At 47.4% G+C, this 26,853-nt stretch overlaps 2 protein-coding genes across 9 annotated transcripts in view; both read left to right on the forward strand.

Annotated features, from left to right (window-relative positions):
• The window catches only part of LOC121335569 (phospholipid-transporting ATPase ID-like), a 71,338-nt gene extending 67,383 nt beyond the window's left edge, over window positions 1–3,955 (forward strand). Inside the window, exons 27-28 of the mRNA XM_041403853.1 lie at window positions 1,213–1,343; window positions 3,284–3,955. Of these exons, the coding sequence (XP_041259787.1) occupies window positions 1,213–1,343; window positions 3,284–3,505 (353 nt within the window). The 3' untranslated portion in view covers window positions 3,506–3,955. The remainder of the gene's footprint in view (window positions 1–1,212; window positions 1,344–3,283) is intronic.
• A 2,453-nt stretch (window positions 3,956–6,408) lies between these two features.
• Window positions 6,409–26,853, forward strand: part of RUSC2 (RUN and SH3 domain containing 2) — a 57,841-nt gene continuing 37,396 nt past the window's right edge. For 2 of the 8 annotated variants that reach the window (XM_041403850.1, XM_041403852.1), the window contains exon 1: window positions 13,548–13,858. The gene's annotated coding sequence lies outside the window, so the exon portion shown is untranslated. Of the gene's footprint in view, window positions 6,457–13,546; window positions 13,859–15,001; window positions 15,337–26,619; window positions 26,767–26,853 lie in introns of those variants that run through there. The other 6 variants (XM_041403844.1, XM_041403845.1, XM_041403847.1 and 3 more) reach the window with 6 other exon arrangements.

Genomic DNA, 26,853 nt, shown 5'->3' on the forward strand with positions numbered 1-26,853 from the left:
CAACATTGCTATGAGTCTCTAATTATGAAATCCCAACACTTTTTATTTCAAGTCTCAGATTTTTTGTATTAATCAATGACTTCATTTTTTACTGACTTTTTCAGTAAAAACTTTTGTCTAACTTCACTGCAATAGCAAGGGGCTTAACCAACTTAGAAATATCTGAGATGTAGGTTAGTTATTGCAAGATATTTTTCAAGCAGATGATCACATCCACTTTGAGATGGCTTTAAGAATCAGAAATACTGAGTGAGAGAAGTCAGAATGTCTGTTCAGTTTCCCAGGGCAAGTGGACAGTTGGACTGCATGATCTTGAAGGTCTCTTCCCACCTTGAGGATTCTATGATGATCCTAACTCACTTGCCAGGGGTATCTCATCTGCTGCTCTGTTATTACTCCATTGGTCAAAGGAGCCATAATGCTGAGAGCTAATAATAAGGTCCCAGTTTGAAACCATTTTTAAGGAAAGTATTTCTAGTCTGGACTAAGACAACTTGTTTACTTAAATTTCAGTGAAGTTGTACTACAGCAGAATTTGGCCAACTGCAAAGAAAATATTCAGCAAATATACTGCCAATACCAGCATCATTAAGCCCTGTAATGAGGGTTTTGCAGACTGTTTGTTCTGTTTTACATTCCCTCAGTTTTGTAAAAGCCAGAAGTGAGCACTGGTTTCAAACGAGGTGTCAGTGACATGCCACCACGTGGCAGTGATGCTGCCAATACCCCCATTAGGCTACACTACCTGTGCAGATCCCCAGAGCAACACATGCTTCTCTCAAAGGGCTGTGATTCCCATCAACTGCTGGGCAGAGCCGGTACTCCATATCCTTTAGGAAATGGTGCTGGGAAGCAAGAAAGGATCATTCCTCCTTTTTGCACTGGAGTCCTGGGCTGCTGCTTAATGTCTCCTGAATGTTTATATCGATCCTTTGCTGTGATTTGACTCTCGACAGAGAGAAAAGACTCACTCTGACACCCTTGTCCACCTGGGTAGTTGCTGCAATCATGACGTTGCATTTTTCATTGCTCATCTCAGACAGTGACACTGGCTTTGCAGTTCTCTCTACAGCCAGCTGATTTCACTGTTGGAGACAATGTCTGCCTTGTATTTTGGTCTGTTTGCCAGGTGCTCTGAAATCACAGAGAGCAACAGGGAATAATGGTGGGAAGTGCTGCTTTTACAGTTTTAATCATGTGTTTGTTTTCCAGGTACGGCTCGTAACACCCTCAGCCAACCAAACGTGTGGCTGGCCATCTTCCTCAGCATCACCCTCTGTGTGCTGCCAGTGGTTGGCTTTCGATTCCTCAAGGCCCAGTTAAAGCCAACTCCCAGTGACAAAGTAAGGAGATACCTTATTAAACCAGAAATCCTGCTTACCATGGGCTAGGCTGGCTCACCATGGAGCCACATTGCATGGGCTTGGGGTGTGTATCTGTGTCCATGCAACTGCTGCCATCCATCTGTCCCTGACTCCCCAGAGAAGGAGGATTGAATTTGGGGTTTGGCACTGTTCAAACCATCTGCAGCCGGGACCAAGGCTGAGATTATTTAGATGTGGATTAGACTGCTCTGAGGCAGGAAAGCTGCACTATTTTTAGGTGCAGGGTTTAAGCGCTGTGGCTCAGTGGCAAAGGAGTGGCATGTTCCTCCTGCCCTGGCGCTGTGCAGTTTTTAGCCTGGCAGACCACAGGCTTTCACCCTCTACTGGGGAATATATGTTTGCTGGGGTTTTTAAAATTTATTTCAGAATTTACTTTTTGTAGCCAGTGGCTATATGCCCCGTCTGAAACCAGTTTCCCTCCCATTCCCGGGAATGTGAAGATGAGGGCACCAGGGCAAGGAGAGGCAGGGAGTGATGGAGTGGAGTGGGAATGCACTGCTCACTGCAGCGAAGGGACCCCTCAAGAACATCAGCGCACTCCGAGCTCCCCGGGCTCTCTTCCAAACAGGAGCATTTGCTGAATGCTACTGCCACCTCGTGCTTCCTTCCTTTCCCTGCACCGAGCTCCTGCTGCTGCTGAGAATTGGGGTCAGAGCACAGCCCCAGGGGTAGGCCCTGCAGTTGACGCCTTCCCTGGTCATCCTCGGGATGTCTGTGGAGCTCCACACGTTCTCTGTGACTGTAGGAGAGCACGTTAGGGGGATTCTCAGCCCTTACAGAGAGGGTAGGTGGGTGCTAGGGAAGACTGCTGGGTAGGGAGGTCCTTGGGACACAGTTCGAGGCAGTTGGGGGGGTGTAAAAATGGGCTGAGTTTACCCCAGCTGGGCAGAAGTCAAACACAGCTGTCGCCCAGAATCCCAGCCTCTCACTGCCAAGGTTGAGTGTCCCTCTCTCTAGTACAAAATTACTTCCCTGCCTCCTCTTGGAAGTGAATGGTCACAGGAGAGGAGTGGGTTTCCAGCTCTACGGAGTCCCCCAGCTGGCAGCACACAGGCCTGATGTTCAGAGAGGCCAAGCACCTGCCACTGCCATTGTGCCAAGCAAGAGGCACAGGAGTCTGGCAGCTGGGGGTTCTGTTGAGCCACAGGCTCTCAACAGCAGCCTCCTGCATTAGACCTCCTGAAAAGGTTCTTGGTAGATTAACTCAGTGGCCACCTGGGAGCAGAAAGCCCACTACCTGAAAATAAACTGCAGTATTTATTTCCCATCTGCCAAGGAATACAGGAATCTCTCTATTATCCCTGTAAGCATTCAAGACAAGGTTGCATGGGGTGTTGATATACCTGATATAGTGGCAGTGGGGTTGGAATGAGATGATCCTCAAGGTCCCTTCCAACCCAAGCCACTCTCTGATTCTATAACATTATTTGTTATATGTATTATATATATTGTTAACATATATGTTGTTATATATATGTTAACATCTATAACATTAATCATTATAATCATAAAAATATTTTATGTATCAGAAACTCCCTTTAGTAGTCTGTTTTCTATATTAAATATGCCAATTCTTAAATGTTTCTTTTAAACTATTTATTTTCTGGAATTTTGACTTGTTGGGATTACTTTCCCATTTTGGGTGATTTGACTGAAAGTCCTACAGTCATACCCAAACCATGGCATTGCAGAGAAGTGAGGAATACATGGAAATCATTCCATCCCATAATTTACAGATGACGCTGCCATTAACACCTTTTAGAACAGAATAAAGATGCCCTTTCCTCGTTTTTACCTTTGGATCCCTGCTTTTGTTTCCCTTTCTCTGCTCCTCTCCCACTGTGCTTGTGAATAACGATGCACCTTCCACTTTTTCCGCCTCCTTTTCTGATTCCCAGGTCCTGCTGAAGATCAAGGAAGCCAAAAAGCGGCCCCCTCCACCCTCTCCCAAGCGACGCCTGCGCCGCACCAGCACCCGCCGCTCCGGCTACGCCTTCTCTCACCAGCATGGCTTCGGAGCTCTCATCATGTCTGGGAGGAACATGCGGCCAAAATCACCTTTTGCCACAACGGGAACATTTTCACCCAACAGTGACAAATATAAACACAAAGGATTGTAACAAAGGAAAAAAAAAAAAAAAGGAGAGAAGAAAAAAGACACACACTCCCCTTTCCCCCCTGTCCCCCTGAAAAATTGACAAAGCAAACCAAAGTAAAGGGCTGTCAGGAGAGGAGGCTGTGCTGCCTGCAGGGCACCGAGCCAGTGGCTGCCCAGACTCTTCCCTCTGAGCTGCCAAATCAAGGACTTGGGGCTTTCCTTTCACCCACATGCACCCTCTGATTGTATTTTCTTCTCCAGAGATGTGTGCTGCTGCTGGGGAAGGCGGGCAGGGTGAGTTGGAGCATGGAGTTGCATGGTGTCCCAGAAGGCCTCCCTGGCACAAGAGAGAATGTGCTGTGGGAGGCATCTCTGCTCCCTGAGATTGTTCATAATGCTATTTTTTTTTTTCTCCCTCTAACTATATACCTCAGAGCAAGGAGAATTTCAGTCTGAGGAAAAGGTTGAATTGGCAATGTCTTTCTCAGTCATGTGCCTTCATTTTTCTTCATTAATCCACTCTGGGCCGTATTACTGGGGTGACAGTATTGACCCCAGGTGTGCCTTAGGTCCAGCCACACAACCCACAAATCCACGACCTTTGTAACATGTGTGATTTTGTAGCCTTTTGACTGTGATCCACTTTCTCAAGAGATGGCCAGTACCCAAACACCACCCTCTTCCCACATCTGCCATCAGAAAGTGCTGCAAGCTCAGAGAAACCCTTAGTAGGTCAAGGGACCAGGAGCTGACAGTCATCAGCCTGCCCTGATTTATCTGGGTTGCAAATCTGCTCTTGTAAAGGATTATTGTCCTCAGAACCCTCTCAAGTTTTGTAACTGGGCACCAGCCATTTCATTTTGACTTGAAATAAAAGAGCAGAAGGTGCTCAGGCTTCCTTATGGCTCAGACCATGAAATCTGACCCCTGAGAAGCCTCTGCCATGGTCAGGGCTCACCTGAGCTGCCAGCATGAGTCATCTCCCCCCTTAACAGAATGAGGTGTGTGCACATCTGGCTTGGTGATGATTGCACCGTAATTACTGAAGCCAGAAAAGCTATTTCATGGCCAGCAGCTGAAATAGCCTTTGCTCCACTGGTGCTGGGGTTCAGTGTCAGGGATGAAGCATGGCCTGGTGCCTCCCTCACCCTCCCTGATAAGCAGAGTGGCCACAATTCAGAGGAGCTTAGTGGGGCCTCAGGAGTCTCTGCAGTGTTTCATGGCTGCAGTGTTTCTCTGTACTGGCTCAAATTTTACTTGGGAGCAGATTATCTATCAAACACAGGTAGTAGAGAGCTGTCATGTCTTCAGTGTTTCTCTGTACTGGCTCAAATTTTACTTGGGAACAGGTTATCTGTCAAACATGGATAGTAGAGAGCTGTAAATCCTGCCAGTCTGACTGCCAGCAGAGGGACCTAAAATGCACAGATGCAGCTAAAGACATGGTGATCTTGAGAGACTGGGATTTGCTTGGTGTTTTGTCACACCAACTCCATAATCAGCAGGGTTACTGGGTGGAAGGCCAGCGTGGCAGCATGAGAGTCTGTCCTGCCAGCACTGCTGAGCTGTCTAAATGCAGCTTTTTTGTGCAGAGGACTAAGCCTCTGGCTGTTGTTACAGGGGTGGGGGTTTTTTGTTTGTTTTTTATTTTCTTGTTGAGGTTGGGGTTTTTTCAGCTCCATTATAAAAATTTAGACTCCTTCCTTAATTTGAATTGGATTTTTTTGTGCAGTAACCAGTCGATATTTATGAGACTCTGCCATGAGTCTCTGAGCTGCCAGGAGGCAGTGTATGATGGCAAGAGGCCAGCCATGTCCCCATTTCATGGAACACCCTGCTGCCTGTGGTCCCAGTTTCAGCATTTACTGTGTGAGATTGTTTAAGCTCTAATAGAAGGTTTCATCTCCCTGTGTTTTAACTCAGTGCAGGAAAGAACAAAAAAAAGAAACAACCATACTAGTCTGTTGCACCTGCTGCTTGGGGAGGCTTGTTGCAAACTGTGGTATTAAATGTCAGCATGGCCAGTGCAAAACTGGAGCTGGGACTGGGTCCAGACTTCAGCGTCTAGGAGCTGCTTGCTAGGGAAGGAGTAAATTATCTGGTGATCTCCCCTGGAAGGAGACACCTAAGTAAAGTGAGAGCCTGCACTCTGGCTGAGGAAACCACTGTGGTAGTTAATGCTTGTCACCTCCCCCTGATTTACCATTCACGTTGCAGAGACAATCATGGCTTTCTGACGAGGATTATGTTTTTCACTGTCAGCCTGCCTGGGGTTAGGGGGAAAAGGAGAATTTGTGCAGATAAGCAGACATCCCCATGATACCCAGACTGGTCTGGGGACTGAAAGTCCTATCAAAGCTGTTCCTGGCATCTGATGCAGCAGAATATATTGCAGAGCAGCAGAGGCAGACCTTGTGCTGACAGAGCAAGGAAAATCTGACAGTGTGCCTCTCTTCTCATACGGTTTACGTGCAAAGTACTCACCTTCTGGCTAAAAGGGGATTTGAAAATGTTGGCTACAACATGAAGGGGATAATAAAGCTGTTGGTGAGCTTGCACCAGATACAATTCTTTTAGTGGTTTGACACAATCAGCATTTGAAACACATCAGCTGGCAGTGATGTCTGTCCTACATCACTCCTGATTTTGTAAAATAATTGTGTTTTTTTTTAAATAAAAAGAGAATATTGGGATGATAGATTCCTTGGCACTCAATTGATGTAACAAGTTTATAGGCAGAAGTGTGGGACGGTCTGTGGGACAATGGATCTGAGACGGCAACCCTTTTCATCCGGTATCCTGACGCGGGAAGCACACAAATTCCCAAAATTTTCCATCCTGGCTGGGATGTTTTAAGAGGAAACTTAGAGGAAACGTCAGACATCCTTAGGCGGAGGACCCGGGGTGGGGCGGGCGGCGTGGAGAGCCCGCCCTGCGGAGCGGCTGTAAACAGCGGAGCGGTGCGGGCGGTCGGTAAGGGACGGCGGCAGGGCGGGCATTGTGCGGGAACTGTGCGGGAATTGCGCGGGTGGGAGTGGGGTCGCTGCTTCTCGTGTGCGCCGTGCTCTGCTTGGCTCCCCGGGGGAGGTCAAAGCGTGTGCCATCGTCTATGCGGTGTCTGAAAATTATAATTTAGTCTTTTATGAAGCTCTGGCGTTTCATAGCTTTGTCAAAAATTAATCCCTGAAATAGATTTTGGATTTTGCTTTCACCATCTCCCTTTTTTCCTCCTCATTATTCCATAATACAATTATTCAGAGTCGGAACATTGTTTTGCTGCTGTGCCTATACTTGCTGCCCTGCTGGGCTGCGGTTTGAGGGTCAAGAATGGCAATGCTCTGATGGTGGTGAGGCACTGGAACAGGAGGGCCAGAGGAGCTGTGGGTGCCCCATCCCTGGGAGTGCTCAAGGCCGGGCTGGATGGGGCTTTGGGCAGCCTGGTCAAAGGGTGTCCCTGCCCGTGGCAGGGGGATAGAACAAGGTGGTTTTTAAGATCTCTTCCAATGCAAACCATTCTGTGATTCTTTGATAACCAGTGATGAAGTGTTTCCTTGTCTTACACTGCAGCAGAGGAGAGCTTAGAACAGCTCTTTCCTGAACCCACAGGGTGACAGTGAGCAATCTCTGTCCCTAATACCATGGGGTAGCAGGTGTGTTTGGGCAGAGGCACCTCAGGGGTGTTTTCCATTGCTAACTGCAGCACCTGCATCCCAGGCTGCCTGCTAGCTCTCACTCTGCCCGTGTGCATCCACACAACTCTCTCCCACTGACCTGTAGCCTGGAAGTCCGTACTCGTGAGCAGCTTTTAGGAAATGGGAGGGCAGAGGAGCACTACGTGCTTGTCCTGGGCTCTCCAGTTGGATACTCAGCAAAGTCTGTTGTGTGAATGGAGACATCTCAGTAATGACCTGTGCTAATTACCAGCTGGAACAAAACCAGGAGCATAAAGGCCCTCTTGGATATCTGTGGGCACATGCACTGTATATCTGTAACCCCATGAGACCTCTGATACAATTCATCCTAAATCCAGGTATTCCAGTTGGAAAGCTTCCTGTCCTAAGGGTTGAATTTTCTCTCTCTCTAATTTTTAACCTAAATGTGTTCACTGCATTTATTCTCTTGCTGTTATGCCAGCTTTATACTTTTGCTTCGGCAGTTTTGTTTGTCTCCTGTGATATATTTAGACAGCAATCCTATCCGCTCTCTGCCTACATTTGCCTAGGCTAAACAAGCCAGGCTCTTAAGTTTCTTCTTGTTTGATAGGTTTTTTGTTTCCCTCAGGCCCTTTCTGCACCTGTTCATTTGAGTTTATAATTTTTAAATGTGGGTGACAAGAATTTTTTTTGCATGATGCTTCTTTTATCAGTGCCTATACAATAGCTCTGGTATTTCACTGCCTCGCCTAGCTAGGACTGTGTTTGCTTTTCTTGCAGCCTCATCATCTCTGTGTTCTTTAACACAGTTTTAGTGGTTATTTTTCTTAATTTTCTTATGAAAATGCACAATTGTTAGCTAAATAAATACGTCTCCTCTCATGCCTGACAACATGGGTGGAGCTGAAGTCATCACAGAATAAGTCTGCGCATGCTGATGATTTAAACTGGTGCCTTGTCCTCAGGGCCAAGCTTTTTCCATGAGGGCTGGCAAGGACATTCTGCTACATCTGCTGATGTGTTGGCTGATGTAAATGTGCTGGAGTGAGGGAGCTGCCATTTCTCCCAGCAATAAGCGTGGGGCTGAGTTCCCAGCCACAGCTCCCAGACAGCCCTGTCCCTGTCCCTGTCCCTGTCCCTGTGATAAAGGTCTGTGTTGCTGCAGGGCTGGCTGTGATGAAGGGCTCAGAAGAAGGATGCAGAGCCCTGCAGCCTGGGCTTGACCTCTGAGTGCTTTTGGCCCTATCTGCGGCACAGCTACTCTTCAGTTTTTCCAAAGCTGGTCTTCTGCTGCCCTGCTTCTTGTAATGCATTTAGAAGTAGAGAATGTTTTTTCTCTTCTTGGCGCTGCAGGGAAGCCACCTCTCTCCCATCACTCCCAGCTTGAAGGAAAGAGGTTTCCATATCCCTGTCTCTTTCCCCAGCCTGCCTCTCCTCTCCAGCTGGGTGGAGCTGACTGTACAGAGCTGTCAGCTTCTGCTTTTCCACACAACACTGAGCCCTCTGCTAGACTTTTCAGCTATAAATGGATCTTGACTTTTCCAACCCCCACTCTCAATACCAGGAGATGTGAGATATCGGAGCTGGGCCAGGCTTCCTCTGAATTAGGAAAACATATGACCCAACTGCTTGCTTTTTGTAGGTTCTCTGTGAGCATCGTGCCTGGCTGTGGGGGAGCTGTGTGTGTCCTGGTGAGGGCTGTGCTGCTGAATTCCTTGTGTGCAGCAGCTGCTCTCAGACCTGAGTGCCAGGCCTGCAGGTGCCATCACCAGCCCCACACGTCACCCCACAAACACAGCAAGGTCTGGTCTGAGCAGCGTATCTCCAGGGAAGGCCAGTGTTTTTGTTACTGGCTGCATCCTGCCTCTACATCCAAATCAGGCACTTCACAGAAGAGGCCTGGCTTTTGCACGTAATGAGCAATCCTGTTTCCCTTCCTTAACTTTGGGATTTATGGCAGGGATCCTGAGATCTTTTAAGCTTTATTGCATTTTGGCTCCTTGGAGAGGCAGGGAGCATCAATATTTCCTCGTTCACCAGGGAGCTGCGGCCTGAAGTATGCACAGCAAGGTGACTCAGGGAGTCAGTAGCTGCCCTGGATTTTAAACTGAAGGCTTTTGTGTCATCAAGTGCTAACCTCCATCAGCCCTGCGGGCATCCAGGCCATTCATTCCATGAAGAGTACAGGTCTGTATTTAGAAAACTAATTTGTACTCTCATGTTGAAAAATTGCAGTCTGAAAGTCTCCTAGTTAGTGTGCTTTGTAGAAGCTGCTGGGCAAGGTTCCAGTCTGGTGACCTTTTGCTGGCAGCAGTGGCTTTGCATCCTTTCGTCTTAGACAGCAACACCTAGAGCTGCTGCTTCAGAGGCTTCCTTACCTCCTGGCAGTTGTCCCTCAAAAACCTTCAGGCTGTGGATAAGGGATCATAGAATATTCAGAAGGTGCAAGCCTGGTTTGTGGCTGTGCAGTATTCTCTCTGCAGTTCAGCTTCTGTTTCAGTTTTTGCTGTGGCAGCAGATGCTGTCTGACACATTTTCCTGCACAAGATGACTGGTATCCTGCATTTTCCTTACTCAGTGGCTTCATTGTGTTACCTTTTGGATGGATCAATGCATCTGTTAACAGGGCAGTGTTCAATGGACAATGTCCAGGAATATTTTTTTTTTTTTTTAATGTGAGCTGGAGAATGTAATGTCCCAAACCATGATATTGCATAGGGCTTATGGTTTATTAAAATCTCATTTCTGTCTCCCTTCTGGGACTGTGAGCAGTATTTTGTACAAAACAGATGAGGGATAGATTAAGTGTTCCTTCACCCTTTTCCACTCCATCCCTGGACTTTGAGCTCTGGGAATAGATAAAATGAAGTTACTGTATGTAGTTGTAGCTGCCTGATGCTCTTTCTTGTGGTAACCTCTGCTGCAGCTGGGCCAGGCATCAGAACCTGCTGGTTTGCCAGCTCAACGTGGAGTGCTTCAAGTTAAACTTGGTTGTGAGGAGTTTTTCTGCTTGTAGTGTCCCTACCAGATGTACAAGGAGGCTGGCTAATCCCACTTTGTCTTTTCCTTATGTAATCTGCCTTCCACTGAATACTTAATTCCCAGTTCTTCACCAAAGCCCTGGACTCATAGCAGGGTGTTTAATGCGGTTTGCTGGCTCTAGGTCTCTGTTCTTCTGATTCTGGAACATGAAGCCTGATTGAGGTTTTGCTGCTGGTACCTGCTGCTCACCTGAAGCCCATAGTTTCTCCATGTGAGAAACAGCTACTCACTTTTCTTAAATTTAGGAAGGTTTATTAAATCTTATCAAAAATACAACTAAAGACTGAATAGAGAAAATATTACGGTGCTGGGAGCAAAGGATTTTCCCCCCCATGTGCTCACCCACACAATGGAAGTTTCACCTTTTAACCCTCTTGCCCCTCCCAAAGTTCTGTCCATCGGCTCCTTTGCTGTCCAGGGGTGGAGTTTACTTCCTCAAATCCTGATTGGAGGTCAGATGTCACCATGGTGACAAGCCAGTCCTCCCAGATGTCCCAAATCCCTGCTGTCCCTTGATAAAAATGCAAGGGGGTAAAACATAACTATAAATCTATAAAACTTTTCTTAACCTATATACATGATATTTGTCTGTTAATTGTGGGAGTCAGTCATTGCATTACTCATCTGTCACACTGTCTCTCCTCATTTTTGTGTGTGTTTGCCTGGACTGGAAATTATGGTTTCCACAGTTCACATCTCTTGTGCCTGGGGTGAGTGTTTGGTGAGCATATTTGTAGTCTTTAAGTATTGATGTGGACTCTGCACTTCCACCTGAGTCCTCATGGATGAGCATGTGTCTCAGCCACCCAGCACTGCAGGCTCTTTCAGAGATCCTTGGCAGAATGATGGTGGCACTGAATCATATTTTCAATTAAAGCTTTATTTTCCTAAGAGGTTCCTGGTAGCCAGGAAACGTAGAATGGTTTGGGTTGGAAGGGACCTAAAAGGTTATGTAGCATTCCTGGTCACTGTGCTTGGAGCACTTTTTGTCAAATACTGTGCTTTGCAGGGCATCAGAGCTCTGGTACCTGCATGCCTTCTCCCACAGGGATTCCTGTGCAACACATCTAGCTGTGGTTTGGAAGACATAGTGAAGATTTTCTAGTGATTCTAAGTTGGTTAGGGTGATTGGTTTGAAAACTTGAGGAATTACAGGAACATCTTGGAGAACTACTAGCATGGTAAACCAGCAAATGGGAGGTCATGCTGATAAATTACACATGTAATGGTGATCTGGAAACAGTTTCTCACTGCCCACAAGAGGCTTTTTGGAGTCACTGTGGATTGTTACCTTAGCACATCATCTAAATGTTCAGCTGCAGCCAAAAAACACTGGAAACAAAATTTGCTGGTATATATTCATGTATACTAGATACACATGTGCCTGCATCTGGGTATCACATACCAGCTGGTCACCCTCTTTCAGAAAGTGTAATGTAGACCTGGAAATGATAGAGAAAAGTAAAATGGGGATGATTACATATAGCTTCTGTAGGAAGACAGATTAAACAAGCAAAAGTAGTAGATAATACTGGGAAAGAGCAAACATCTGTAATACAGTATTCAGCAGGGAAAAGTTGAGTAAAGACTGACCTTAATAAACTTTGCTATTTCTCACAGCACAGAGGAAGCGCATCCAGCAAAATAATTTATTAGACAGGAGGCTGAGGAAGTCCTTTTTCAACACAGTTGATTTGTAGAACATGTTGCTACGAGATGGCATGAAGACTGAAAATACACACAGATTCCAAAAGGAACCAGACACCTCAATGGCAGAGATGTGTTTCAGTGTCTCTGAAACGTGATGGTCAGTGTGTGACCTCCAGCTCTAGGAGTTCCTGATTGTTGCAGGCTGGAAGAATGTGTCCTTAGGGCAGATCACTCTGATGGCACTCAGTGAAATCACTCTGTGATTTTTATGTGCCAGTGCCACATAGTCAGGGATAGGGCACTAGACCAGAGGAATTTGTGGTGTAACCCTCTCAGGTGGTTCTGGTTACCAGAGTGTGCTGGAACAGTGGGGTGAAAATGAACTGATTTGGTTTTGAGCACTTCTGCTCTCACAGCTCTCCTGCGGGAGTCACACACAACTCACTACAGATTTTCTCATCACTTTTATTAGCAAATCTGGATGGACTTCCAGAGCAGGGGACCGATGCAGGCACGGCCCATTGGCTGGCTCGGTGTGCCAGGCACTGCTGTGGTTGTGGCAGGGCGTGCCAGCCCAGCGAGCACGGCCCTGCCAGGCAGGTGACATGCTTGGCATTAGCTGTCCAGTCCTATCTTTTTTCCGTCTTGGCTTATGATTAAGATATGGTTTGTGCCCTGGTGGAGCAAAGTCTGGATCCTTAGAGCCTCTTATGGAGCAAAGTCTGGATTCTTAGACTGTCTTATTCACATAACTGTGGGTGGTGTTGTTATCCATCCAAATGTCTTGTCCTACGGAAAGGGGAAAGAACAGGCTATTGGAACTTCTATTGTGAATTCCTTTATCCTTTCCAAGTCTTATGTTGCAATTTCCTTCACAGTCTAAATAGCAAAATGTCTCCAGTCTCTCTACAGAGAGCTGTGGAAGTTTGGTACTGTAAAGCCTTGAAAAATCTATTTGCTGATCATGAAGTACTCATTTTTGAAGCCTTAACAGAAGCCACTCTTAATTTCTGCTCATCCTGTTGAAATCTTACCAAATCTTACATTTCTGGCATTTTGGTTTGTTTGGTTTATTTTTCTTTTTTCTTTTTCTGTTTTTAATTTTCTTGGTTTTTTGTTTGTTTGTTTATTTGGTTTTGGGTTTGTTTTTGGTTTGGTTTTGTTTAGTTTTTTTGGTGAAAGCTGGCTGAGGCTGGAGCAAAAGCAAGAAGCAGTAATGGACATACTATATTTTTTCTACCATTCAGTTTGCTGCAAGTGGATTCTTCACTGGTTAAGCCTGATCACTGTATCACAGTAAGATTTTGGGATCACTGGACTCAGAATCCAGTCATAATTTTACTTCTGCCTTGTTCCTTGAGCTCATAAACATTAGAGTGTTTGTGACTCTTTCAGAGGGATGGACAGAGTTTTAAAGCCAATTCCCTGTTCCCTACAGAGAAGAAAAAAGTCTCCTGGCAGCCTCAAGCTGTTTTTAAACGAGACAAATGCCCATGGTGCCTGTCTGCCAGAGCCCCCCGCCCCTACACCGAGTCCCCTTTTAGCACACTGCTCCATGCAGCTATATCTGGCTCCAGTTCTTTGTTCGGGGAACGTGACCTCATCGTTGTTTTGGTATTTCCAGTGATTCAGCCTGGTCCGGGGCAGGGAGGAGTCATTCCTGGTGCTGGCTGACAGGGTGTTTGTGCGTTTCTGGAATTCCAGAGCAGTGCAGCCTCAGCCCTTCCGCTGCTTTGACAGCTCGGCTGAGGCTGGGCTGGTGCGCTGCATTCCTGCCTGGCAAATGGCCTGGGCGCAGCTGGTAGAGGGATTGGTGCTCCTGCTTTTGGGGTAATGGGGATCCCTGTCTTCTCAGGGTACCTGCTGTGGTGAGGGTGAAGAAAGCTGCAAGCAGTAGCTTGTGTGTTGAGGGAAGCCCCAAGGAATCTCTGCTGTATGGGTGGGAAGAGAGTCCCACAGAATGCTCATTCCTGTTCACAGGCTCCATCATCCCATGACGGAGTTAACTTTGCAGCATCCACAGCAGCTTGGTAAGTGTTATGGTCCTTGTTTTTCAAGGGGGGAAACTGAGGCACCGAGCAGGGAAGTGGTCTTCTTGAGGTTTTACACTGCTTGGCTGGAGATCCCCCACATCCTTACAGACCATGGCTGCTCGAGAACTACAAGAACTCCTTGCTCTTCATTGCCAGTTTCACTCAGAGGTCACTGGTGTGAGCTATATATCTGCCTGGCACAGGGCTTATAGGCAGTGCCTGCTGGGCTATGAAATGTCCTGAAGCAGCTCCTTCCCAGCCTCTTCCTAAGATCTTCCAAGTCTTGTTTAACAGGCAGTGCATGAAACCTGCGAATCTCTCCTCTGCTGCTGATTTTAGTTGAAGGCACAGAGGAGAAGAAGACCCTGAACTCTTTGATACCTTGCTTCTTAACCATTAGATGAGCTCAGTTGGTTAGAGCATGGTTGGTGCTTATAATGCCATGGTTGTGGGTTTGGCCCCTGAATGGGACATTCACTCAAGGGTTGGACTTGATGGTCCTTGTGGGCGCCTTCCAATTCAGAATAGTCTGTGATGCCAACCTAGTCCCTATTCCCCATGTTCCATATTTGCTGTAAACCCAGCTGCCATACAGCTTGTAAATTACTCTGAGATGGCAGGGAAAGAAGAATCCTCATAGGAGATACCAAAGACATTGAACTGGGGAGAGGCAGGTGAGTGTCAAAGATATGGAGACCTGGAGCCTGGGGAGGGCCTGGACAACAGGAGTGGGTCTGAGCAGGTGAATGGAGCAGTGCTCCAATCAGCCTTTCTCCCTGGCAGCGTGGGCTGCTGTGGCACTCTGCACCAGGGAAGGCGTGGGGATGTCCCGGCTGGGCTGCAGGATGGAAAGTTGGATCGGTTTGCATTACTGCTAGCACATACTGCATATGGAGCTTAGGATCTGATGGAGAATGTGGAACTGGGGAGGTCTCCCCTCGCTGGCAGGCAGTTGCTCTCCCACTCCGTGTCCGAGCAGGCAGTGGATCCATCCAGCACAGCCCTGCCACGCTCTCCCTGCTTTCTGCTGTAAATGGCTCTCTGTAACACGAGCTGCATTTCTGCCATAGCCCTCTCCTGTGCGCATCTGTATTTACACTGGGGCTTCCATGAGCAATCTGGCCCTCGCTCCTCTCTCCTGCCCACACGCTCCCCGAGCGAGAGCCTGGCACCGCTGTGCCCGACGCGGGGCAGGTGGCTGGCAGCAGCAGGAATTCCTCAGCCAGCTCCTGTCTGGAAGAAGTGCCTTGTCATCTTGCCTGTTGCCCGCCATCCTGCATCCACAGGGGAGTGGAGACTCCCGCAGCACGGCTCGCTGATCCCTGAGCCGGCACGGGGACAAGCTGGTTTTGCTTTGGATTATCGCTGGCTCTGCATGCTGTGTCCCTCCTGTGGCTCTCATGCCAGTGCTGCTGCACTCGGCTTCCAGCTGCGGTGAGCTGAGCCCTCGTCCTGGGGTGGTTGTGTCTGGCAAGGTAGGAGCTGATCCCTTCTGTTTGTTCTGCTAAAAGTAATGTGACCATTAATGACCAAATAATGTGACCAGTCCTGTCCCTGCCTTTAGAGCATGTGTCAATTAGTGGGTTTATTTTGCATTGTTCTGTAGCTCTGATAGACAGCCGGTATGCTGCTCAGGCTGTAGCCTCTCTTGCAGGGAAAGGAAATATATATATACTTTTTTTAAATCTACATACTGGAAAAATAAAACTTTCCTGCTTCAAGATGGAGTCTTCTTTTCTCTGTCTTGTCTGTTCTCATGCAGCATCCTGTGCATGTTCTTCAGGTCATGTCACCTGCTTCTCCAGGAGATGTGAGAGTAGAGAGCAGTCTGATGTGTCTTGAGAGAAAGGGGGTGGGCGGGGAAACTCACTGAAGACAAAAATCAAGGAAGTTCAATAGGCTCAGGAATGGCTTTAGAGAAGTTATTTTTAACCCAGAAAATCAGACAGGGGAAGAATCTCTTTTCCTTGCATAGTCTCAAAAGGGTGGTTTGCTTTTGATTTTTTTTTTCCTTTAGTGCTTCAGGGCACACTGTTTTTATATGGAAAGGCCTGAAGCTGCTGCTGTCCCTAGGGATAAAGGGCAGTCAGTCTTGTTAGTCTGGTGCCTTCTTTCCCCTGAAGGTTGCTGACATTTAGGGCACCTGTCCCCAGTGCTGCACACCTTTGCTGCTTCCCCGTCGGGAGAAGAGGTGACAACCAAGAAACCCAGTCCCTGCTGGATTTCCCTGCAGCAGCCAAGGAGAGATAAAATAGGAAGGCATCAGCATTTTCTGTGTTTAGGCACAACTGTTCCCTTTTTAGTCCACAGCAGCTGGGATGTGCACTCAGCCATCCATCTTCCCCGAGCCTAATGTACCTGGGCTTCCCTCCCATATGGATGAGAGTCTGTCTCCTCAGCAGGACAGACAGGGATACCAGGCCTCCTGCAGGTGATGGCTCACTTCTGAGGGCTACCCCAACCAGCAAACCATGTCTGAGGGCCCTGCTCTATCCCTGTGAGGAGGATAAAGGGGCGCTCTAGCTTATCCTGCGATGCTGCCAGTGGGTGTATAAATAGTGCCCACAGTGTACTATTTTGGTGACAAGCTCTTCCCAGGATTCATCCAAAGAGTTATGTGAGCAAGTGTTAAAAATAACACCAAGCCCTGCCCAAGTGCTGGCGTCATTTCAGCCAAAGTGTTGGGAATCTTCCATAGAGAGCAGGATTGGACCCTTGGTGGGGGGCAGCAGGGGCAGCTTCCCATATTTTCATCCTCTTGCTCTCCTGCTGACTACAAAGGACTGTGACCCTCAACTTCAGCAGATGTACTGGTCACCAAAAAGGCGTGAGACTTTCACTTCTAATTAGGTTATTTGCCACTGGGCTTTCCCTGTGTGTTCTGAGTATTATCGCTGGGTCTAATGAGAGGTACAGGAAATTTAATCTAGCTTTAATCTAGCTGCTGCCAGGTCCCTGCTGGTGGCCAGAGCTTGCTGCCTCATTAGAAAATCTTGGGCTGTAGAATGGGATATGGAGGCACTCTGGTTCTGGGTTAGGTTTATCCTGAGAACTGGGAGCTGGAGATTAGTTTAACTGTGGAAAGGATATTAATTGTCTGTTGCATTATGCCTGTAGTCTGGACATTCTTGGCATCCATATAAACATGAACATTATCCCAAATTTTTTCCCTTTTCATCATGTAATTGGTGTCTATAACTGAGAGGTGGACAGCACAGCAGAAATATCTGGGGAGCCATGCTTCTTGAGCTGTGCAGCCAGTGCAGGGTGCACAATCCCACTGTGAAGCTGGAGCTGTGGTTTGTTCCCCTCAGGCTGAGTTTTGCTTGTTGTTGGTCAGGTTCTTTGCTGGTTATGCAATTTAGCTACCATCAAGCTGCAGCAGCATCATGGTGTGTGCTGGAAAGCAGGAGACCTCACTGGAAGGCAGCAGACCTCCCTTAGTCCTTGTGCTTGGTGTGTGAAGCCCAGAGCTCGCAAAAAGGCTTCTTGGGGGTTCATGCTCAAAGAAGCCCTGTCTGAAGGAAGAGCTAATACCTCTTGCAGGTGGATGATGGGGCTCCACTCTGGCCTGGCCTCATATGGAATGTAGAATCCCCGGTGGGAGAAGAGCACCCTTTGCTTAATTACACATGGAGCCTCATGCACAGGAGAAGAGGTGCGATGTCCTCTGGATGCAAATACAGGGACAAAGCTGGGGCTCACCTCTTTGCTCTGAGTTGACAGCAGCAGTATCAAGGACAGAGATGCATCTCTTTCAGATGCTGGAATTCAGGATGATAGCATTAATCCCCCTTTGTAGCTCATTGCCCCATGTTTGCATCCCCAGATACATCAGTTCTGGTTTCTGGCTTTGTAGAGGAAGGGCTGGGTGGTTACAGCTGGACTTGACGATCTTAGAGATCTTTTCCAGCCTCAATGATTCTGTGGTTCTGTAGTCTTTTAGTACTTTCAGAAGGGCTGCATTTATTTTAAGCTGAAAGAGAAGGTAGCTATGAAAGCAGCAGGCATGTGAAAATTGCTAAAAAGGTTACAAGTGCTGTTGGACACTCTATGCTTCACCTCCTCTGATATGGGTTACTAATTCTGGCAGATGTTCCCAGGGATGGAGAACAGGTCCTGTTCAAACATCATGACCAAGCATTTTCCCTGGCTGTTGCATTGAGAACAAGTGAGACAGCAGAGCAGATGCCTCATTTCTGGCTTGTACTGTTGTATCTCCAGTGCTCCATCATTCTTGCCCTCTCACCTTTTGGCTGATCTTCTCTTTTCCATGCTGTGTGTTGAGAGCCACAGGCTGGGTGTGTGCACAGGATGGAGTGCTTTCTTAAGCACGTATTGAAAGCACAGAATTGTCCGGACATGGAAGCACGTCATGGAGATGAAAACCATGTTTCTGTTTCTCCAGGAACGTGCTCTGGGCAATCAGTCCTTCATCAGGAGCTTCCTGCTCCTCGGTTTTTCTGTTCCTTCCTGCTGCTCTCCCGTGTCCAGCCAACAAAGAGCTCTCTGAGTCACCATGGTGGCTGCTTATTACAAGGCCCTGTGTATCATCATACACTACAGAGCTCCTGAGGGCTCTTTTAGGGCTCTTTCCACCCTGGCATGCTCTTGTTCCTCTGACTGGAATGTGTCTGCAGTGTGTGGGGACGTCTTGTTTCTTGTCCTTAAGCACCTCTTTGCTGGATGTTTCTTGATAGTTTTATACTGGCTCTTCTATCTAGAATAGCCTTCTAGACTATTCTGTGTTAGTCTCTGTGGTGCCAGAGCCACACACCAGGGATTCCAGGAGTTCCTGAGGTGCTGCGATGTCTCCATGGGGAGCGTGTAGAGCGGCCTGCCCCAGCTCTTTCATCTGCCTCACAGGAGGCTGAGCCCTTTTTCAGACTGCCCAACACAATCCAAGCTTGGCATGTTTGTCAGCCATCTCCTGTGACCTGCTTTGCCTTTGTGGCCTGCCTCACTACTGCTGCTGCCTGCGCTTTGCCTCTGCCAGCTTTTATTTTCTATTTTAAAGAACAGGATAGGATTTCCTCCCACACACAGATCCCCTTTATCCCTACACCATTTACTTCACTGAGGGGTTCTTCTCCAGCCTAAGTGAAATCATTGCCCACAGCTAACAAATTTCCCATTTCTGGCTCTATGTGCCTGTCTGCATATGGTATGGCTGCCTGTTGTTTGAATATGACTTTTGGAGGAGGTAGACCTTGCACAACTTGCACAGCAGCTGGGAGCTGCGAGTTAAGACTCTGTGTGTTAATTAAATGTACACCGATAAGCACATACAACCACAAGGTTGCTTAATCATGGGCTGACCTGACATGGAGACCTTGAATACAGCTGACTGATGATCCATGACAGCTTGCCCTGGTAGATGGCAGGATGTTAATAATAACCAAAGAGAAATTTAGAAGGGTTCTCAGCTGTGACCAAGGATCGTCTCCAACAGGACTGAATTCTTGAGGAAAAGGTCTCTTCACTGTGGCGGATGAAAAGGGCTGAAACCACTGGCTGAAAGCTCACACAGAGCATATTCTGCTTAGGGAAAAGTTACATCTGGAGTATGTTTATAACAGCCAGGTGGATTAGCAGGCAGATCAGCTGGCAGAGGATGCTGTTCTACTCGCAGCTGCACCTGTGCATTTGCTGTGTCTTTCCAGGAGTGTGTTTGTGTTTCTCCAGGTATTCTGCCTCACAGAACTAATTGCTCTCAGCTTTTAATCCCGCATTAGAGCTTCCTGTTTCTCTGAGTCAAACAGAAGTCACACGACAGTAAGACCTCCAAAAGCCATGTAATAATCACTGAGCAGGCACAGTGGACTTGGACTACACCATTCCTTGGGTTTCTTTATTTAGTCTCTGGAAGCTCCTATTGATCAGGACATTAGCTGCTACAGCCTTCATTTTAGCAATTCTTAGCAAATCTCTTCCTTCTGTTGGTATTTCCTGATGCTGTGAGTTGACCAAGATTGTAATATGGGTATTTGTTTTGCGGTAAAGTTGGAAAAATATATTGTTTCCGATTTTTAACACTAAGGGCCTGTGAAGATTAACAGGGGTGCATACCTCTAAATAAATAAAGCAAAGAGCTTCTGAAATACACAACACCATGGAGAATTTTAAGAAAACCAGTTTACTTCCTGACTGTTATGCTTTTTTGGTGGAATAGTGAATGGTTAGTTTTATCTGTTATACCTGATGTCTAACCTCAACTCCCCTCTGTGGCATTCAGGGATCCTCTTCTTGTTGTTGAGGATGTGAAGAGCAGCTTGGCCACTTGCTCTTGGCAGTGGCCTTTTATACATTTTGGAACTGCTTTAATGCATGTCCTGGTTTTCCCCTGAGAACTAACCCACTTGCTTTGCAGTTTACTCCTTTCTATCCTTTTTTCCCTGTTGTCTTCAAGCTCTCAGCAGTTTGTCCATTTAGAATATGTATGTGCTTGAGCTGTGTGCCAGTGTGGGCAGAGGGGAAGGATGACTCCAAGTCTTGCACATGCAAGACATGCCTGTTCATACAGCCCTACAAATTGTTTGCCTGCTTCAAAGCAAATGCCACTATTGCTCAAGCTCTGCCTGTGATCTGCAGTTACCACAGATCCCTTCTGAATGAGCAGGTCGTGCTCAGTGATTAAAGGTGGGGATGTGCAGTCCGTGCTGTGTGAAGTGCTATGGCAGTGGCTGTGATTTATGTCAATTTGCTGTTTCTGTACAGACCTTATCCCTTTTGTATAGACCTTTTCCCTTCAGCTAACAGTACTGTAGACAGCACAGGTGAAGAGTAAGAGACAACTGCTCCATCTGAGAGCCAGCAGGTTAATGTACAAGTGGCGGACAGGGTCTCGTGAAGTTCTCAGTGGTCCTGTTCCCTCTCCCCTTTGCAGTTTTTTTGGGTGCCTGCTGGGATGTGGGTGCTCAGGAGCCCTGGCAGTCAATTGTATAGCACTGGAGCCCTATGCCTGCCAATATTGTGCTGTTCTGTTGGTGCTGATAGGTGAGGATGGAGTGAATCTTGTGGTGCCTTTCAATAACAGAGTGCTTTGCAACTGCTCTATTTGCCACTAAAACAGCCAGCTGGGGCAGGTAACAGTGAAGAGCGGCACTGTGTGTCCAGTTTGGGTGGTAACTAGAGAAACTTAGAGAGAAAATCAGTATAAATAACCATAACTGATACCATGTGTCTCTAATAAAGTGGTTATGTACTCCCTGGGCTTTGTTGCAAAGTGGAGTGGGAATGTTTGAGAGCTGGGAAGTCTGTTAGGAACTTTCTGTTCTTTGTGGCGAGTTCATGTTCTCTGACTTTTTGCTGTTGCTCAGAATGGGGATGGCAGGGAAGGAGTTTGGATGTTAATGAAGGTTTTCTGTGTGAATCATATGATCATAGAATGGTTTGGGTTGGAAGGGGCCTTAAAAAGATCACTTAGTTCCAACCTCCCTGCCCTGCGCAGGGAAATCCAGAACAGTTTTCATACTTAACTGTTGCCTTGGAAAACTGAAATGTTTATGACTCAGTCTTTGAGCAAGAGGGCAGGATGGTTTTTTCCATTCTTGGATGTGGTCTCTTGTGCATCCAACAGCGATGTTTTTCTTCTCCTCTGCTTGCCCTTTCCCTGCTTCATCCCTTCCATTGCAGTTGCTGTGAGCTGAGCCTCGTGTGCAGTGCAGTCACCCTCACTTTGAGTCAGCCCAGCCATGCCCCTGGAGTGGGAAGGGAATGTCACTTTGGTGCTCGTCATGGGAGCCATAAGCAGTCACCGTCCTCGAGCAGTGCGTGCTGTGTACACAGTGAATGATTTCACGGCTGCAGATTCAGCTCAGCCCTGCAGCTTTTCATCTGCTTAGTTGGAAGTACATAATTTTTATTTGAGGTCAGAATGCAGCAGTGCTGTGGGTGCCAGTTCACCAGCCCCAGTGTATTATGTTATGTGGCAACTTAAGGCTTTCCTCATGGCAGTGGGGAACTATTAAGTTATTGTGAAACTAGTTATTTAGGTAAATGGTGCTTTGGGGGCAGCATTGATCCTGCTTTGAAAACTAATTTTAATAGGAGTTGAAGCCATTAACACCTTCATATCCACTGTTACCATGGCTGCTCAGAGTGATTAAGAGTGATTGTCTGCCAGATTAAAAGGCTTTTTTTTTTTTTTTTTTAATAATACCCTTTCTGCTTCTTTTGCCAAGGTTTTGACTGGCGAGAGTTTATATTTCCAGTAAGTGTAGCATCAATATCTGAGTGAGTGCTTGAAGAAACAGCTTTGCTCTTAGAGCTGAGCTCCTACTTAAAACACTCTGAAACCTCAGTCTAGATCAGTTTTGTCTAGGCTTTGCTTTAATTCAAGATTTTCTGTGCAGCTTTATGAGCCTGGCTTATCAGATCGAAGCTGAGCCTTCAGACATGATCCAGGAGCTGCTCTGCTGTTTGTGTTCTGATTTCCCTATGTCTAGAAACATTCAGCTACTTTTTTGTGCTCTTGCTTGGGCAGTACTAAGTATTAGGAGTAGAAGATGCACCCTAAGAGTTGGGTTGTAGGGTCATTTCTCCCTTTCACACAGAATTTCAAGTGATTCACGTCTCCCTGTTACCCCAGCCTCCTTTGGGGTGCAAACATATTGGAATCCTGAGCTGGAAGGGACTGGAGACAGGCAGCTGGTTGTGGGCAGGGTTTAGTTTTCCCATAGATGCCTCCGTAGTGTGGAGGTATGTGGAACTGAGCCCAGCCCTGTGCGGAGCCATGCCAGCACTAGCCCTGTCTGGGAGTTGTGACTTTTTATGGAGCTTGTGAGGGCCTCTGTTCCTGGGCAGTGAAGCATCAATTGCCAGCACTCGGAAGGATTTGACCTCAGTACTGGAAGCTAGGAATTCAGATGGAGATTGGGGTGGAGGAACCACCTTTCCCAATATGATTTTTGTAGAAGTGGTTGCAGATGGTCAGCAAAGAGTGGAAGCAGGACACGAAGTACCCTATCCTGTCTGTTTGTTCCAGGACATTTTTGCTAGTATTTTGTTTGTTTAATAACCTGAAATGGATCTCTCAAATGCTTGTCCTGCCTCCCTTTAATCCGTGTGTAACTCTTCCATTCATAATGCCCTTTGAGAACTAAGAGACAGTAAGCAGACTAGAGGAAGATAACAGGAGTGTTGAAAGAGGAACTACTGCCCTGAAGGGAAGTTGTTAGTGGAGATCAGCCTCAAAATGGAAGCTGTTCAATACATGAAATAATGCTCTGTGCTCCAAAAAGTAAGACTTCAATAGTGATATTTCCTAAAGACACAAAGCTAAGGAAGCATCATCAGAGGCTGCTCAGTGTTATTCAGCAGGAAGAGCTGGGATTATTCCTTAAGGAACAGTACAAATGGGAACTGGATAGTTCAAAACTGCATGGCTGTGTGCCTGAGAAATGTGCAGAAAGTTCAGCTTTATGTTTTCAGCAGAAAGCTCACTGGGAAAAAGTGACAGTGGGGGGAAAATTCAGGGTCTCAGAGTGAGGTACAAAAGAACTGTGAGCATCTAACGTGATGTAGCCATGGAAATTATACATGTCATCCAATGTGACACATTGGACAAAGCATTTCTAGCAGAGATGGGGAAATTTTAGCATATTAAGGCATGGGAGACCTTGCTTAGAAGACTGTGAACATTTCCAGTCGCTCTCTGAAGGCTGTGTGCAAACTGGGTCGGGCCCAGAGAAGAAATATGGGTATGATCAAAGAAATGGAAAACCTACCTAATGTGAAGTGATTAGAGAACTCAAATGATATGACTTTAAACACAGGCTGGATAAATGCTGACGTTAAAGCTCATTTTTGGAACATGAGTGAATAGGGGTGAGCTGTGCATGGATAAAGATAAGCTGGAAATTCAGAGAATGTTCTTAAACATCAGAGGACTGAACTTGGGGAATTAATTCTGTTAGAAGACAGCAAGCAACAAGAAATGTCCAACTTTTTTAAAAAAACAGCAACAACTTTCTCCTTTGAAGCTATTTCCTCTTTTGGAGGTGTGGCCCCTGCCTTGGGTTGCTAGCCCAGAAGAAATCAGTACTGCTGTTGTGGGCAGTGGCAGGGCTCACTGGGACACAGGGTCATCATGATGGGCTGGTGAATTCGGATGTGAGAATGTGTCTTTGACTGGCAAAACCTCACAGACTCCTGTGCCTCTGTCCTCAGTTCCCCTTGGAAAGCAGTCTCACTGTGGATCACTTGGTGATCCCCCAGGGAAATGTGAGGGCTAAGGGCAGGCATTTCCACTGTGCTAACATATGTTTTTATCAGTCTGCTTGGATTTTTGACCCCTCGTTCAAAAGCTCCTGTATCTGTTCCCAGTGAACAGAAAAGTTGCCGAGCGTATGTCGGTAATGATCTCTGTGTGTCAGAGAGATGATGTTTGGCCTTGAAGCACAGGACTTGAAGGAATGGGGAATTATTTTAGTTTTCCTTTATGAGAATTTTTATGAAGTTTCATCATCTGCTTTTGTTTTGGCTCCTATTTTCTGGTTCCCCCTTGCTCCAGTTGAGCAGACCCATGCTCTTAGTTCAACTCTGACCAACATCCCTCTCTCTGGCATTTCCCAAACAGCCTGGATGGTGTTGGTGCTGGGGGGGGGGTTGCCGTGGGATTTAGATTTCTGCCACAAACAATGGATAAGCAGGGTGGAAAGACACTGAGCTGCATTCGCCTTGCTCCTGAGTAGTCCTGCACATGGGAAAGAGTAAGATGTCCCTGTGGCCATGCTACAGATGTGGCCAGAATGTATATTCTAGGCATGTTCCTGCTGTTGCGTGTGCAGATAGTGAGGCACAGGTTTTCTGCTGTGATGGAGAGCCTGCTGTTGCTTGTACCACCTTCTGTTTGCTCGAGAGGCATGGACACACTGAAGGTACTGAGGGATTGGTCAATCCTTTAGGAGGAGGTGGCAGACAGCTCCCTTTGCTGGGGTACAGCTGTAAGCTGGAGGCAGCAGCTGGGGCTGCCTGGCAGTTTCAAGGGTGGGCAGGTTGTGCCCCACGCCTGAGATGATTAAAGACCTGTCCTAGCATAGTGCTTGATGTCAGAGCTACAGCCCAGACAGCTGACTGGAATCTGGGGTTGAGCTGTTTCCAGTTCATGCATCACTGGAGCAGCTTTGCAGCAAATAGGTGGGAGGCTGGGTCAGCTGGTGGGTGATTTTACTGCACAATTGTGGCAAAAATGGAATGGGTTCTTCTTGTATGTGGGCATGTGCTGACCTTAGCAGCCAATTCCTGCATAGTATATGAAGGAAGAAGCCCAAGCCCAAGACCGAAATGTGTTGGGCTTTCTAACATCCAGTTGATCTATTTGTGACCTAGCTGTCGTCAGCAAGAGCTCCAGGTACATGTACAGCTCAGTTCCAGTGTGGGTGCAACACCTGTGGCTCCTCCAGAGTGGTAAGCTTTGCTGCAGCCCAGGGCTGGGAGGAGGATGTGCCTCCTTACTGGAATTCACAGCTGGAAATTGTGTTGTGTGTTTGGTTCTGACAGCCTGGAACATGGGGTAAGGAGGCGAGATTGCAAAAATCCTGCCCCACACCTGGGATGCTTGTGGATAGTGAGACTGATGTTGCTTAATAAGGAATTTTCTCCTGCCAAGCTTCCTACACTGCAGAGTGCAGGAGTCTGTGGGAAGCACCTATCCCTACCTGCCCAGGTGAAGCAAGATAGGAACCCCTGTTACTGTAGGAGCAGGCATGTCTTAACACCTCCATCTCTCTCACCTTTCTTCTCCAAGGAATGCAGACACCAGCCTACAGAATCCCTGCTCCCTCCTTGCATGACACTGTGGAGTCAGCCATGCTCCCCTTCTTGCACTGACTCATCTCTGTGATCAAACAGAAGTCATCTCCTAGAAGACAGTCTGCAAGAAAGGGCTTTGTTCTTCCTTATTAATTAGTACCTGAGATCTCCTGCTGCCTGCAGAGCTTTGGGACAGGCCGTCAGATCCTAGCGCTGTTGCTGAGTGAGGCAGACTGGAGGGCGATGCGGCAGAGGGGTGTGTGCTGCACAGGGTCGAGGCCATGTGAGCTTGAGATCTGGGGAACATGCAGAATGTATTTTGGGGAGGAGGGTAAGATGTTTATGTTGGAACAGACATGTAAATAGGAGTGTTTCTTTGGGATCCCCTTGTCTGCTTCACGGCTCTGTCTGATTTTAAAGAAAATACCCCCCAACTCCGTCTGCTCTGGTGTGTGTGTGTGCTACAGCGCTCAGGCATTGCTGTTCGTGAATTGGTTAATGCCAGTGTCCTGTGGCAGGGGCAGGGATGAAGGCAAGCACTCAGCCTGCCAGCATTTATACCTCCTGGCGTCAGCATTGGCAATGCTTGTGGAGGACTGGGGAGGGCACCGAAATAGTTTCCATTCTCCTCTCTGCTGTGGGAACAAGTCTCCTGGGTAACAAATGCTCCTTGTTCTGCACAGAGCTCCACAGCTGAAACTCTCCGTCTCTTTCCTCGCTGTTGCTCCCTGACTGTCCCAGCTGAAGGGGCCGGAGATATCTGCTTGAGCCTGCCTTAATTAACAGTGACAGTACAATGGGACTGGCCATACGGGGGTCCTGGGGCTGCACATTAATGGGAGCACAGTAAATAGTCTCATTTACATCAGCTTGGCTGGAGCAGAGCCTGCCAGGACTGGCTTTCTGCTTGCTGCAATGGCCAGGCATGGAGGTAGGTCCCTCACTCCTGCATCCTCCTGGGGGCTTGTCCCTGCCTCTTGAACAGGATCAGCTGGTGGAATGGGTCCCAAGAATCCCAGGAAAGGCAGGCAGTGGGCTGGGGAGCAGACAGTGCTGCTGATATTACCAATACATTGACTTCTTGGGAAGGACCTGACCTGTGGAGCCTGACCTCTGGGACTGGTGGAGGGATCATTCACTGTGGTTTGGAGGTGAGTAATGGAGCTGCATCTGTGATGCTGGCTCCAGTGCATTGCAAACAGTCTGCACAGCCTGCAGCCCAAGGCCCTTTATCTTTT

The sequence above is a fragment of the Onychostruthus taczanowskii genome, unplaced genomic scaffold (assembly GCF_017590055.1).
Source record: "Onychostruthus taczanowskii isolate IOZ18803 unplaced genomic scaffold, ASM1759005v1 scaffold204, whole genome shotgun sequence".
Lineage (NCBI taxonomy): Eukaryota > Metazoa > Chordata > Aves > Passeriformes > Passeridae > Onychostruthus > Onychostruthus taczanowskii.